This window comes from Gopherus flavomarginatus, chromosome 1, assembly GCF_025201925.1.
Source record: "Gopherus flavomarginatus isolate rGopFla2 chromosome 1, rGopFla2.mat.asm, whole genome shotgun sequence".
NCBI classification, from domain to species: Eukaryota; Metazoa; Chordata; order Testudines; family Testudinidae; genus Gopherus; species Gopherus flavomarginatus.
The window spans coordinates 245,490,216-245,506,300 of NC_066617.1; the positions used below are offsets into that span (position 1 = coordinate 245,490,216).

Here is a 16,085-nt window from a genome sequence, read left to right on the forward strand (position 1 = left end):
TTTAAATCCATAACTAACATTTTTTAATTGAAATAAAACTATTTGTATTAAGAATATATTTAAAGAAAAAAATCAACAGTAAACAAATTTATTTTCTAAGTTTTGTGAAAGATGAGTAAGGTTCTTAGGATATTCTTCAACACCAGTTACTGCAATATTTATGCTCTTCCCAGCTAAATTACACCTAGGTGGCAAGGGCTCTAGAGAACTTAAGGAGAAGCCTTCTTGCTCTTCTCCCTCCCCTAGTTTTAGGAAGTTTTGCTTGCCGTAAGCATTGTGTATTTTAAAGTCTGATTTTGGTACGAAAGCATCAACTAATGAATCTTCACAACATCCCTGGGGGGAGGAAACATCATTTATATACACACATGATGTATCTGAACCAGGAAAATTGCCTTCCCTGTGAGAGCTGATGAAAAGCTACTCAATCATACCAAGATTATGAAGCTGAAAGTCATGAAACATCCTTTAATTCAGTCTCATTACCATCGTAATGTAATGGAGGGATGATTTTCTTGTTAAGTTCTATCACATCATTTACAAAATCATAATTTCCTATGAAGTCTCCAGCAATGATGTTGATACATTCCCTCTTTGGTCCTGGATACTGTTTCTTTATCCAGAGTTTCAAGTATGGAAGGCTAGAAAGGGCCATTTTCTTCACGGATCCAAATGGATGTGCCAGAATGTACTCTAAGTCTGAAGTAAGGTTAATCCCTGCAACAAAGAAACAATCTGGGGGGGGAGGAAACATTAAATTGGTATCGGTCATTACTGAGCATTGGCTCAGCCCTACAGCTAGTGTTTTCTCTTGAATAATTAGCAGAGGAGCTTCCTCCAGAAAATTTGGTACCTTTCCAGTAACTGGAGTTGTCTCAACAGCTCACTTTCTCTTAGAGTTGTAAACTATGCTATGCAGATATGGAGCAATTAAAAACCAGTTACCTAACTCAGGCCCACATGCTTCCATGTATAGTCACTTAATTTACTCATCCTGTAAGAAAATGTTCCCTGCTTGCTAATCTCCATCAGTCAAGAAACATTTTCATAAAGGTGAAACCTAGGACCTGGTCAGTGCTGGGAAGGGAATTGATCTAAGTTACACAAGTTCAGCTATGTGACTAACGTTGCTGAAGTTGACATACTTAGATCGACATAACCATGGTGTCTTCATCACGGTGAGTCGACTGTTGCCGCTCCCCTGTCGACTCTGCCTGCGCCTCTTGCCAAGCTGGAATACAGGAGTCGATGGGAGAATGCTTGGAGGTCGATTTATCACATCTAGACTAGATGTGATAAATTGACCCCTGCAGGATCGATCGTTGCCCGCCGATCCAGCGGATAGTGAAGACATATCATAGGTCAATTAACAGTAACTGGAGTTCCCTATACAGATATAGGGCCATATTGTGCCTTGATTTGGCAATTTCTTTTTATAAACAGTATTGCACAATATCTGTGGCAAGATCCAGTCATAGGGTTCTCTGTAAGAGTTGCCTCAACTGGCTTCATTGAGGAGTCCCCTGTAAATATCAGTTATCTAATATGGCCCATTGTTCCCCCCAGTCATCACTCACCATCCCTGCATCTCTATTTGAGGAAGAAAATGAAGGGCTGACATGCCTCCTTTTACGTCTGTATCAGTACTGAAGGTGTACAAGTTGAGGCATATAACAAGGGTTAACTAACCATTAAAGAACAGTTGTCCCCAATAATATATGGCATAATGCCCAACTCTAAAGGAAAGGTATCTATATGGAGGCAATTTCCATGAAAGTAGTACATCACTAACAGGGAGGAGAAGCAGATTGATACAGAAAGTGGGTTGAGGCTTTTAAATCCCATTAATTACATGAAATGCAAAAAGTGAGAAAAGAAAGAATGTGGAAGGCAGGGAGAGGGAAAGGGGGCAGGTATACAATAGCTCTCTCTCTCTTTTACCCCCTTCACAATGCTTGGATACACCTTAATGTGTAGAGATCAATTGGATAGATAAAACATCTCTGTTGAGGTGGCAGCACTCCTGTGACGCACCAAAGCATAAAGTCAAGCTGTAAAGCTTTCACTTTCACAATTCTTCCATCATTAAGGCCCAGATTTATAAAGGGACTTAAGCACTGTGATCCTGGGCCCAGCAGCACCTAACTTTTAGGCACCTAGAAAATATCAACTGGATCCATGCCTGAGTTATGCACTTAGGATCCCAATACAACGATGCATTGAGAGAAATAGGCACCTTACAATGTGATCCAAAAAGCCAGCATGCTACACAGGGAGCCACCTAAGCTAGCTAATGGGAGATGCTGATGAAAGGGGTGTGTCCTAAGCCCCCTCGTTCTGACAGAGATTGGTCCCTCCCTGCAGCCTGGATTTCAGCCTATCTCTGCTAGCCATCCATGAATGGGAATCCCTCTCGTCGAGTCAGGGGGGTTAGGTGTCTACATTGTTTCTGATGAGACTGAGTTAGGCATCTGCCTCTCTCCACACAGAAGAAGGGGGCACCATCTAACTTCTAGGGTATTCACCTGAGATGTGGGAGACTCACGTTCAATTCCTCTTCTACCTGCAGCGGCAAAAGAATTTGAACAAGAGCATCCCAAACCTGAAGAGAGGGCTCTAATCACTGAGCTATGGGATATTCTGGTGTGAGGCTCCCTCAGTCTCTCTTCACCAAGAGGTGAATAAAGAATGAAAGTGTGATTAGAGCAGGGGAGCTTGATCCTGGGTCTCCAAGATGGGTATCCTAAGCACCCACCTAGAGTCATTTTCACTCTCTCTGGTCTAGCCCAATGACTGTTCAGAAACCCACCCACCCCCTAATTCCCTGTTTAGAACAGTCATTGGGCCAAAGAGAGACAGACTGGTGGTTAGAGCACCTACCTGGGAGGTGGGAGACCCAGAGTTCAATCCCCCTGCTCCTATCACCCTCACTTCACCCACAGTAGAACAGCTTCAACAGGAGAAATTGAGGGCACCCTTCTTCAGACTGTCCCATAGCCCAGTGGTTAGAGCTCCCTGATGAGACACAGGATTCAAACAGAGGTCTCCTTTCCTCCCCCTTTGGCAGATATGGGGAAATTACACCTGGGTTGCCCACATCCCAGGTGGAGTGTTCTGACCACTCAGTTAAAAGTTGTAAGATGCACACCAGCAGCCAGATTTTAAGTGGGACCGGATCTGGTAGGCAGCTTCAGAGCACACTTGCTAGATCAGGCCTCATAAGCAAGATAAGCATCCAGATGCCTAGAGAGAGGCAGCAGGGCACATGACCAGAGGCTGAAGTTAAGGCGCCTACAAGGTTCAGCAGGAGTTTTGTGGATCACCATGGAGCCTAAAACTGGGACTTAGGCACTTACGTATCTTTGTGGATCAGGCCCAAATGCGTATGTTGGCAATAAGTAGTTTGGGGGCTTTACTCATTTCTTGTTCCTGAGTGTGTTCCTAGTTCCTGTAAGCAGTACTGGGTTTACCGTGGTGCTGGGCCCAGAGTCAGAAGGGACCCCGGCCAGTCCGATCCCCCGGAGAGCTGAGCCAGCCAGGAAATCTGCCCCCACTCCTTCTCCTGCTCCACTCCGACCTCGCCTCTTCCCACCCCTGCCCCACTCCCAACCCTCCCCAAGCCCCCCCCCATCCTAGGGGACTGCAGCAGGGGTCGGGCCCACCCTGCACTCACCAGGCGACAGGAAGTGGAGCCACCCGACTCCAGCCTGCTCTGCTCCACCAGCTCCCAGCCACGCAGCCAGTGAGTGCTGGGAGGCGGTTCCCCACTTCTCCAAAGTCCAGGAGCGAGGGGAGCAGAGCAGAACGGGCTGGGGCCGGTCACTTCAGTTCCCGCTGCCCCAAGAGTGCCGGGTCGGGCCTGCCCTGCAATCACCAGGCAACAGGAAGTGGAGCGACCCAGCCCCAACCCATTCTGCTCCACCAGCTTGTGCTGGGGGGCAGTTCTCCTCTTCCCCCCAAGCCTGGGGAGGAGCGGTGGGGACGGGGCATGGAATGTGGAAGAGAAGGGGGCGGGGAAGCAGGGGCTGGGGGAAAGAGGCAGTGAGGAGAAGGGGGTGGGGTGGAGATGGGGCAGTGGGGAAGGGACATGGGATGGGGAAGAGAAAGGGATGGGGGAAGCAGGGGCAGGGGGGAAGGAAGGGGTGGGGTGGGTGGGGAGATGGAGCAGTGGGGATGGGGCATGGGATGGGGGAAGCGGAGATGGGGGGAAGGAAGGGAGTGGAGTGGGGATGAGATGGAGCAGTGGGGAGGAAATGAAGTGGTGGGGAAGGGGCATGGGATAGGGAAGAGAAGGGAATAGGGGAAGCAGAGGCAGGGGGGAAGCTGGAGTCCAGCATGCAGTATCCCCTTGGCAGAAGCTGGGGCTGCCCTGTTAAGCAGGCCCATCAAACCCTCACCCTGACAAGCCCCACCTCCCCTGCATCTGTACCACCTCAATGACCCCCCCCCCGACACCCTCCCCACTGAGCTCCAACCACCTGCACCTAGACCCCTACCTAAATGAACCCCACCTCCCCTGCACCTAGACTGCCCCCTGCTTAGCCTCAAACACCGTCACCTGGATCCCCTGCAGAGTCCCATTGCCCCTGCACCTGGAACCCCTCAATGAGCTTCTGTGCATCCAGATCTCCCACTGAGCCACCCACACCAGATTGCCCCACAGAGAACTCTCATACCCCCACGCTAAGTCCCTCTGTACATGGATCCTGCATTTGGCACAGAGAGGCAGGGCCCCAGGATGTTTCTGGAGCAGGCCTGGCCCTCGCAGTATTTCAGGGTCAGGTGCAGCCTCACTGCTGAGTCCTTGTCCAGGGGAGAGCTGCCCAGTGATCTCCCACCTCCATGCAACCAGTGGCCTGTGCTCCCCACTGCCATGTTGGAGCCTCCACATTTATTTATTGACAAATAAAATTTCCAGAATTTAAAAACACTATTCACAGAATTTTTAACTTTTCGGTGCAGAATGCCCTCAGGAATATGGGGTGCTGTGCTGCTGTGATGATCGGACTGTGAGGAAGGTGGTGGGCAGGTCTATGGGCGGGGGGGGGGTGCTAGGTGAGCAGTGTGGTGTGCGGGGTGCTGTGCAGTTGTGGTGGGAGGCCAGCAGGGGAGGTCTCTGGGAGGGCTGGAGGCTGGGCATAGAGATCTTAGTTGAGGTCTCTGGGCGAGGGGGCACTGAGCATAAGGGTGGGGCACTGGGCGGGGGGGCGGGCCTGCTCTCAAGGGAAAGGGGCATGCTGGCAGCACAGGGATGGGCAGGCCAGTGTGCGTCTGGCAGCTGCAGGTTTGTAAACGGTGCCCTCCTGCTGGGCTGTGCAGAGTGGGGCTGCTCCCACCGCGCTGTGCTTCATTGCCCCCAGCCTGCCCTTCACTCTGGAGACTGACCATCCCACCCCCCTGCACCTTGCCCTATGGGGGCCCACAAATATGTTTGGCACTGGGCCCACAAAAAGTTAATCCGGCCGCGCCTGTAAGTGCGATGTGGTAGGTACCTGGGCGCCCATTCTTTTTCATACGTTCCAGATACTGAATAAGATCTCGGGCTGCAGTCTTGTTTCCCCACCAATATGGAATTGCAGGCCATAGTTCACGGTGATTCATTACTTCAGTCACATCCTCATAGGAGATGATAACCTGGTACCGATATGTCCACATGTTCCGTAGCGTTGGAACCACCTGAAAGGAATGACAGTTCTACTGTTAAAAGCTGACAGGAGCTGGATGACTAGCTCCTGGGCAACTCTAAAAATTGAAATGCTAAGGCATGAACTTGCTCTAAAATGAAATAGATGCAGGCTCAATTCAGACAATGCTGCTAAACCTGCCAACAAAAAGGGCTGGCACCAGGTGAATTAGAAGCTGCTTCAGGCTGAGAGAGCTCTGTGATGGTAATAATACCTTGAGATCTTTGGGGAATCAGGAAGTCTCCATCTTTTTGGCAGTTCTATTTAGAGCACACATTACAAGTTCTCCTTTCTCCTCTCTAACAGGAAAGCAACCACAATTCCCCCAATGCCTTCCACAAACACACACCAGCTCTAGACAAGGGTGCTAATAGTACTGCAAGAGTGGGGGGCAGGGTCGGCAAACAACTCCCTCCCAGAGCCCTCAGGGAAGCACCCCCTCACCAAACTAACTCTCCTGGACCTGTCTAGGGAGAACCCTTGTCGCCAGCCTGACCCTCTTCTTCCCCTCTCTCACAATCCCCATCATCCCAATCTCCAGTGCCTATGAATCGGAACCAGTTCACCTATCTTTAAGAACAAGATGATTTGTGGGATGCTTCAGGCGATAAGGGATGTAATTTGAAATGCAAAAGTCACAGTTACTTAGAGATCATTTCAATGTATTGGCCCCTCTCTCTGATTCCTTGATAGACTAGATGTGATCCATCCATGTTCTTTAAGTAATGTTTACCTCATTTCTTATTCTCAAAGGCTATTTAGCCTGTGTCTGTTTCATGGCTCTATTGCACATGCGCCTCAGACTGCTATGCTAAGAACCCTGAATGCTTAGAGAGTGTCATTCTTCTACCCTCGCCCTGATTTGCTAGTGTTTGCAATGTAATCCATTCCTGCTCTTCCCTGAAGCAACTTCAGTGTGGTGGGGCAGTGGGCAGAGCAAGGAAAACACCTTCCTATCTCCATACTTCTCTCCCCGGCTCTCCACAGAGAAAGGGAATATCTCCCCACTGCACCATCATTGAAATGGGAAGGGGCAGAGGATCCATTGGGAGGGGCAGAAGGGGACTAAAGAAATGTGTAATTTTAAAGCAAGTTGAGATCAAACGCTGCACCTACTATAATTACCTTGGTCACTCATCCTAAACTTGGCACCACAGTCCAGATTTTTGAAATATTCCCTTCCAGTAAAACTAAAAGGAGTTTTATACCATTTTACCAGAACTAAAGGCTGGCAACATGTCAGGTTCAGCAGCATAAATGGTAGAAGCAAGAATCCAGCACTGAAAGCTACAGCACAGTATGATAGCCCCATCACGATCCAGTTCCTTTATTATTTTGTATCAAATATTCCTTTTGTGGTGAGGGCAGTTTAACTCATCTCACTCTGGCTGGCCATTCTGAATACAAGTAATCTATTCCATTACCTTCTCTAATATTGGTTCTGTTAATCCAGACTTTAGGTCAAAGAGTGCTTTGATTTTATGCATCCGATGAAGTGGGCTGTAGCCCACGAAAGCTTATACTCAAATAAATGTGTTAGTCTCTAAGGGTATGGCTATACTTGGAGGTGTGCAGCACTGGGAGATACAGCTGTCTTCGTACAGCTGTGTAGGGACAGCGCTGCAGTGTGGCCACACTGACAGCTACCAGCGCTGCAGTGTGGCCACATTTGCAGCATTTGCAGCGCTGTTGGGAGTGGTGCATTGTGGGCAGCTATCCCAGCGTTCAAGTGGCTGCAACGTGCTTTTCAAAAGAGGGGGGTGAGGGGGAGCATGGGGGAGAAAGAGAGAGTGGATTTTTGGAGCTGTCAGCTCCCTGCCTTGCAAGTTCTAAGGACTGGAACATACACATCACCAACCTGCAATCATTTTAAAAGTTTTGAGCCCTTCCCCCACCCCTCTCTTATTCACTAAATGCAAGTTATGCACTCCGAGCTCCAACATGGACTCCCCACTCCCCCTCCGCCCTGTGGCTTCTCTACTCAAGCAAACAGCTGTGAACATTCCAAAGCAATTCCCCTGCCTCTTCTCGAGCAAACAGGAGCTGTGTTTGCAGCTCCGGGGAGCCCGATCTTCCAGTTTGTTGTGAACAGGCATTCTGGGATATCTCCTAATACCCTGGAGGCCAATTACAGTGCTTTTGGTGGCCACACCTGCGGAGCAGCGGTGCATCACCAGCGCTGCAATCGTTATACCACAAGCAGACCAGGTGTACAGGCAACGCTGCAGCCAGGGAGTTGCAGCGCTGGATGTGCCTTGCAGGTGTGGATAGTTACTAAGTTGCAGTGCTGTAAACCCACCACCAGCGCTGCAACTCTCCAGTGTAGCCATGGCCTAAGGTGCCACAAGTACTCCTGTTCTTTTTGCGGATACAGACTAACACGGCTGCTACTCTGAAATAAAACAATGTCACTCATGTTTTCAGCTGAGGCCTTGAATATTAAGGATCATCTAATTTTCCCCAGAATTGTTCTATTTTAACTCTGCCGCATAAACCTCTTTGAAATGGTAATCTTGAATGGTTACCACTAAATACAGTAACTTCAAAGACTTAATTCAAATAGTAAACAGGGCCATCATTATTGTAGCCCTCCACTCTCCAGAGAAGTCTCACTGTTTATGTGCCTCTTTGAAATGTTAATTGTTTAACTGCTCAAAGCTCTTGTACCTTGAAGCTGGTTTTAAAAAAAAACTTGAAAATTGTAACTCTTAGAATTTAATCATTAAATAATCTATGATTATTAAATCAAACCCTTTCTGGAGGGCTGGTGGGTTCTAGGTTGGCAGGTCAAATCCAACCTAAGTTCAATAGAGAACGTCATTACCACCTGCTGGCTGTTGTGTGAAGTCAGTAGGTGGTCCCAGTCCAGTCCCTAGTGGAGAAGCCCACATCACAAAAGCACTAGCACTAATTAATGTCTTCTTGGCAGTTGCAGCAGAGAGGTCCAGGATCAAAAAGACAAACCAGACTACTGTGCCATTCCCTACTACTGTCCCTCTGGAACACAGCTGACATGCTTTGGTGGAGCAGTGTGAGGAAGCCTGTACTGCTGCTGCCATTATGTATCAATTCTATCAGAGAACTTTAGGGCCAGAGTTGTCAGGAGAGCACTAGCACTAAAAGTTCACTAAAAAAACCACCTCCACAGACATTCCCAGTACTACTTTAAAAGTGCATTTAACATCATCACTCTGACTAGGCACACTAGGGGAGTGAATTGTTTTCAATGCTGTCAGAGGAACCAGGTATGAATCAATCTATTAGGTGCCAGTATAATTCACAGGTGCAATTACAAAGTTCACCTAATTACCAAACATCTTATGTACTCTCAGGATGACCAGATGTCCCGATTTTATAGGGACAGTCCCAATTTTGGGTCTTTTTCTTATATAGGCTCCTATTACTCCCCACCCCTATCCCAATTTTTCACATTTGCTGTCTGGTCACCCTATGTACCCTTTATTGGACTGCAAAACAAGAGATTTTACATGGGGCCGTTTTAGGCATGAAGGGAGGGGAGAGGAAAAGGAGAAGTGTATATTTTTAAATCTGTATTTATATACTCTATTGCCTTGTCCACATGAGCAAACTTTTAGCCATAACAAGATACAGCTCTGCTAGTGGTAGCAATGGTGGAGAATTACAGGTCTAAAGTTTGCTAGTATAGATGCAGCCTATTTTCCATTTTGCAAAAATTTCTAGTGAACTGAACTAGGAGGAAACCAAACAAGAGTCCTCCAGAAATTTATCTAACTTACAGAAAATAACAGAGAATGATACACTCTTTACAGTGTTTCTAAGCCATCCTATCAAATACAAGAGTATGTCTACACTGCCCATGTTACAGTGCGGCCACAGCAGCACTGTGACCTGGGAAGCATAGACACACTTTATTGACAGCTCTCCTGGTGATAAAAAATAACCACCCTGAACCTTTCTCACCCGGAGCACAGCTCATGGTGATAAAGTGCTGTCTATAATGGTGCTTTTCAGCACTAAAACTTTTGTTGCTCAGGGGAGTGTTTTTTCACACCACTGAATGACTAACGTTTTAGCGCTGAAAGTGGCAGAGTATACACAGGCTAAAGTGATTTCTGTGCCTGCTATGAAATCTAATAGTGTCTTAAAAATTAAAAATGTTAAATTCTATGAGGGTTTTAAATTAATATCTAGAGAATCTCATTTAATTTCTGTGGCCCAAATTGTGAGCTCCCTCCTCATGGTGATAAACAGTTACTCATACAAATAATCCCATTGCCTTCAATGGAATTGTAACAGACATTGCAATCCCATGCAATATGTATGTGTGATTGTATTTTACTCCATGGGGGATGGTTACCACAGCTCCTCTAGGAACTAAAAGCAGCAGGGGGTGATTACCCTGAGGATTGTAAACAACTCTAGATAATCACCACCCAAGAAGTGTTTGCATGTGATGGTTTAAAATGAATTTTCCCGAGACTCAAATAAAGAAAGGGCTTTTGGTATAAAAAGCTCAGCTTGAACTGACACAGGTCACACAGGGCCTTCATTTTTATTCAGCAAATGGAAAGAGCCCTCTGTCCACTGGCAGCCCCAACCAGAAGCAGCATCAGGGTTTTTGCCGCCCTAGCTGGTAGCGCTTCTCCTCTGAGCATTCAGCGGCGGGAGTCCTTCCACTCTGCGTCTTCAGGGCGCCGAATTTCCACCAAAGACCTGGAGTGGAAGGACCCCCCCACCATCAAATTTCCGCTAAGCATGGCAAAAGGCCGCCCTCCAAATCCTGCCGCCCTAGGCCACCGCCTAGGGTTGCCTAGTGGAAGCGCCGGCCCTGCCTCAACCCTTGTGCAAGGGTAGGAAACACTCTGGCTTACTAGGGCCCTGTAAGACTGATAGGTGGTGATCTCTGATAAGCTTTCAGCATGCATACAGGAACCTCTGTATGTTCTCTCTGTAGTGCTTTTAGCTCAAGAATAAATGTATTTTGCTTTCCGAGTGGCAGCCATGGTAGCCACAAGTACTCCTTGTATTTTGCTTCGTGAAGGCTGGTTGATAACTGGTATGTATTGATATAGCTAAGGCAGCAGTTCTCAATGTGCAGCCTGTGGGCCACACGCAGCCCAATTAGCACACAGTCGAGGCCTGGCTGTGTGCTAGAGGCCGCAGGGGTCTGGAGCTACTGGGACTGCCCTGCCCCGCCCTGCCCTGCACAGTGAGGTCCGGAGCCACCAGGCGCAGCAGGGTCCAGAGCCGCTGAGGCTGTGCTGCCCTGCCTTGCCCTACCGTGCCCCATACTTTGGGGTCCAGGGCTGACCTGCCCCAGGCGGTGGAGTCCGGGGCTGCCAGGGCTGACCTGTCCCACGCAGCAGGGTCTGGGGCCACCGGGGCTCTGCTGTCTTTGCCACATGGCAGCATCTGGGGCTGCCCTGCCACCCAGCCCTGCAGTGGGGTCCACTCCTGGCCCTACTCTGCGGAGGGGGCTCTGGGCAGGCACTGGGCATAGGCTTCTTGGGGGGGGAGGGCGCACAGTGATTCTCAACCTGCAGCCCAGGTAACACATTGTGGCCCACAATGATAAGAAGGTTGAGAACCACTGAGCTAGAGTGACCACCTTTTTAAAAGGCAAAAGTGAGACACATGCAGAAGCCCTCCCCTCTCAGTGGCCCCACTCCTGTCCCTCCTCTTCTCCCAACCAGCTCCTCCTCTTCCCCCCAAGACCTTGCTCCCTGACCAGGCCAGAAGCCAGTGCCAGGCCACAGTAAGAGCCACCCAGGGAGCCTGGGCTGCTGAGAGGAACCCTGGATCCTTCAGTTGCCCTGGGCAGTGGGCCTGGGGGCCTGAGAGCAGCCCCCGGCCTGTGTCCCCACCCTCTGGGGCATGCCACCCAGGGCAGGGGGAGGGTCTGGACCCCAGGATGGGGGAAAGAAGCCTGAGCCCACCCAAGCCCCACCACCCTCAGCCAGGGAGGCTGAGGGGAAGCCAAAGCCCCACCTCCCTAGGCCGGGGGGCCAAAGCCCAAGGGCTTCAGCCCCAGGCAGGGGGCCTGTAACCTGAGCCCTGCCACCCAGGCCTGAAGCCCTCGGGCTTGGGCCCCAGCAAGTCTAAGCCAGCCCTGGCGACCCCGTTAAAACAGAGTCTTGACCCATTTTGGGGTCCCGAACCACACCGCTGTTCTAGTCCTTAATCAAGTAAAACTTCTATCACTATCAGCGCCTCCACTCACAGATATTAACATGTGCTTAATAACCGTACACTTCATACTTAAATATCCGAGCCATCTTATCCAGGGCTACACATTTCATACACATTGGCTCAGGAACTACATTTTCTGAACAGCGCTGAGCACATAGATGGCGCCCGTAAATAATACATATAATGACAATAATCGTCAACTTTATGGACTCTGTAGATGCGATTTCTGTTCTTTGTTCTGGTATTGGCCTGGATACAGCTGAAACCCTAAGAATTTGAGCCATAAACACATCTGATACTTATATGACACTTTCTGATTCCTTCCTTTTCTCAAACTCAGAACCAAAAATGACGACAAACTTGTTTTCAGTTAAAATGTAAAATTGCACAGCAGCCATTGCTCTACAGCCCAGCATGTGGCAGAACCTGCCACCCCTTGGGAGTTAAATAATCTCCTCTCATCTGATTCTCTTTCTCTATCCTTCCTGATCTCTGTGCTCTCACTATGACATCCGTCCCAACTTCCTGGGACTGTTTGCTGGAGTCTCAGAGAACTGGCTACCTTGGTTATGTTCCCATCTATCAGAGTCCTCTTTTTTTGCAGCATGCAGCAGAGCAAGAGGCTGGTCTGCTGGATAGGTAGCTAGTCCTGAGGGACCTGAGATCTACTCCCCCGCCCCATATGGACTTCCTGTCTGACCTCAGGCCAGTGCCTTACGGACAGAATTTCAAAACCTTTTAGGGAACCAAAGATGCAGCTTGGCATCTAGTGGTGTTTACAAAGCACCAAACCTTCTAGGCTCTTTTGAAAATCCCACTAGGTGACTAAATACCTTTGAAAATCTGGCCTTTGGTCTGTATGTGCCTCATGGCGTCATCTGTACAATGGGGATAACAGCACTGCTCTACCTCACTGAAGGGCTGTGAGGAGTAGTTTAGACCTTGTGAGGTGCTCAGATACTACAGTGATGGGACCACATAAGTACCTCAGGTAGAGTGGGAACTTTTCTATATCACGACTAGCCCTTCCCTTGGTTTTCGTCCCTTATTTTCACCTACACTCCCAGATCTCCCCCTTTTTGTGAATGTAATCTTGGCTCAGAGGGCTTGGCTGTATTTTTTCTGAGTCTCCTATGTTCTCTCTAAAACAACACACACACACATACACACACACACACACACTCGCGCGTGCGCAAGATTCCTGTTTTACAGGCTAAACTTCCAGATACTTAATTTAATCAGCAGCCCTTTCTTATCTTAATCACCCTGCCAAAATACTGACTCCCTACCCCAAGGACACCTCTCCTCTGCAGAACTTACATTTCACACCATGCTGTGCTGTAGTTAAGAGCTCCACCTAGGAGCTCCCACACCTCCTGTATGAAACTCAGGGGTGCTCCCGCCCCCCCTCTGCCGCCCTCAAATGGTGCCCCTAGTCTGAGCATGCTTACCAGATGGGGCCCTGGATTGTGGATCATCCTGGGGCTTAGGCAAGGAATTTTTGCAGAGGAAATGAAGGTGTGGAGTGAGACTTGAGTTAAGACACGACACCATAGGGTTAGATTGGACCTGAGTGGGAGCTTTGCAGATCCCAGTGGATCCTAAATCTGGGACTTAAGCTCCTAAATCTGGGAGTTAGGTGCCTGAGTACTTTTGTGGATCTGGGCCTAAGTGACTTGCCTAAGGTCACACAGGAAATCTGTAGCTCAGCAGGAAATTGAACCCAGGTCTTCCAAGCCTCCAGGCTAATGTCCTAAACCTTCCACTAATTTTTGCCTCAGTTTCCCCTTCTTGGGCTTTTCAGTACCTGTCCCCCCAGCACACAAGTCAAATAAACACCCCTTCTTTGGTTCTGGTTTATTAAGATAGCACATTTAAATATCAAATTAAATCAAAACAAGTCTTTCCTCAACTCTGTAGTTTCTTCAGCGCCTTGCTGGACTCAACAGTATTTTCCCCCAAACCCAGGTCCTGCTGCCCAGCATATCCTCAAGCCTCTTCCGCTTACGGCTTCTACCCTCACACCAGGTAGCTCCAGTCAGGTCTTTCCATCTGGATGATATGGAAAGGCATCCCCAGTCCTCTCTGGCCATGGGTCAGGAACCTCCCCACCTCCTCGCTCTTCAGTTACCCTTGTGTCAGGGCTGCAAGCCACAGCTCTCTCTTAGCTTGCCCTCCAACTCTGGGCTTCTTTAGAGTATTTCCCTGGTCTTCCCCTCTCTGACAGAGCAGGCTCATTCTTATAGGAAGCCCTGCTTCTGGGATACCATCATGGGATGCCTGGTTACCTGACCCAATCACAAGCCCAAGTCCAAACCCATTTCTTGGGATTGGATGACACAGCACAGGTGGAGCTGAGTCAGTTCCCTTAGAGGGCCACTCCACGCTATGACATCAGTTATGTGATAACTCTCTAATAACTGACTCCCGCTTTTGTTTATAATAGAACAGGTGCATGTTTTCAAAGCTTTAAAGAACATAATGATAACATAAAGCATATAACAAATCAAAGAACTACTGTATCATTCTCAAAGAAATTATGTCTGCACTTACATCTTTTGGACACAGTTTAGAATGAAAAATCTTTTTTATGCAGGAGATAAGATGATGATGGAGTTCCTTGGTCAATCCATCAAAATTCCTGCAGGCAAGAATAACGACCTCCTGAGGATGGGCCTGCAACCACTTTAAAATTTCCCGCAGAATATCCTACAAAAGTAAAGTCAAATCAACTTAGAAAAGCCAGTCTGATGGTAAGGGAGAATTAAATAAATCATAAACTAATGATTTATGATAGGCCAGACCCTCAACTGGTGCAGATCAGCATAGTTTTATTATGAATGACAACATGGGACATTCTTTAGGAAGTTTCATAGTGGCTGGAAAGCCATCCTGTCATAACTTAGTCCCAGATTTGGACCTTAGCGTCCAAAATATGGGGGTTAGTATGAAAACCTCCAAGCTTAATTACCAGCTTGGACCTGGTAAAGCTGCCACCACTCAAAAAATTAGAGTGTTTTGGGGCACTCTGGTCCCCTCAAAAACCTTACCTGGGGACCCCAAGACCCAAATCCCTTGAGTCTCACAACAAAGGGAAATAAACCTTTTCCCTTCCCCCCTCCAGGTGTTCCTGGAGAGATACACAGAAGCAAACTCCGTGAATCTAAACAGAGGGAGTCCACCCTCTCTATTGCCAGTCCTGGAAAACAGAAGTACTTCCCTCTTCACCCAGAGGGAATGCAAAGTCAGGCTAGTAAATCTAACACACACAGATTTCCCCCTGACTTCTTCCTCCCACCAATTCCCTGGTGCTGCAGACTCAATTCCCTGGAGTTCCCCACTAAAGAAAAACTCCAACAGGTCTTAAAAGAAAGCTTTATATAAAAAGAAAGAAAAATACATAAAAATGGTCTCTCTGTTTCAGGGTGACAAATACAGGGTCATTTGCTTAAACGAAATATGAATAAACAGCCTTATTCAAAAGAATACAATTCAAAGCACTCCAGCAACTATAGACATGTAAATACAAAACAACAAACCAACTTTGTACTCACAACTTGGAAACTGAAGATTAGAAAGCAGGAAATAGAAAAATCCTTCTCATAGCTGAGAGAGAGTCAGGCAGAAGAGCAAGAACAAAGGACTCACACACAAACTTCCCTCCACCCAGAGTTGAAAAAATCCTGTTTCCTGATTGGTCCTCTGGTCAGGTGCTTCAGATACTTATTTCCAGGTGAAAGAGATGTTAACCCTTAGCTATCTGTTTATGACACATCCTTTGGATTTTAATTCAGCAGTGCTATGCTGATTTCACCATTTGTGGCTCTCCACCTTATATACCAATGTATATAAGGTATATAATGGCTTTGCATCTTCAGTGTCTTTCATCCAAGGATCTCAAAGGTAGAAAGTAGAATCCCCATTTTTCTGGACTAATTCAAGGTCAAAGAGTGAGTCAGTGGTAAAATCAGGGATACAACCCAGGTCTCCTGACTCCCATGGTCTTGCTATAACAAGACAGGCATTTATTATCCCATTAGTTGCTGACACTTACATCTCATTGAAGTCATATGCAACTAACAGCATGGCCAGGCCCTATGCATGCCAGTACAGGAATACACCAATCAAAATGTGACATTTTAAGACCAAAAGACTGAGTCATTATCTTTCCAATAAATACATTTTTTCTTGAAAAACATTGTACTTGTATTACACTTTAAAATCCCATCT

General features: G+C 47.9%; 1 protein-coding gene across 2 annotated transcripts in view; it reads right to left on the reverse strand.

Moving 5' to 3' along the window:
* Nucleotides 1-16,085, reverse strand: part of PLCXD1 (phosphatidylinositol specific phospholipase C X domain containing 1) — a 31,303-nt gene continuing 15,218 nt past the window's right edge. For both annotated transcript variants that reach the window (XM_050919572.1, XM_050919566.1), the window contains 3 exons: nucleotides 14,409-14,564; nucleotides 5,493-5,676; nucleotides 1-735 (listed from right to left, as the gene is read on the reverse strand). In XM_050919572.1, coding sequence (XP_050775529.1) covers nucleotides 455-735; nucleotides 5,493-5,676; nucleotides 14,409-14,564 — 621 coding nt within the window. In that variant the 3' untranslated portion in view covers nucleotides 1-454. The remainder of the gene's footprint in view (nucleotides 736-5,492; nucleotides 5,677-14,408; nucleotides 14,565-16,085) is intronic.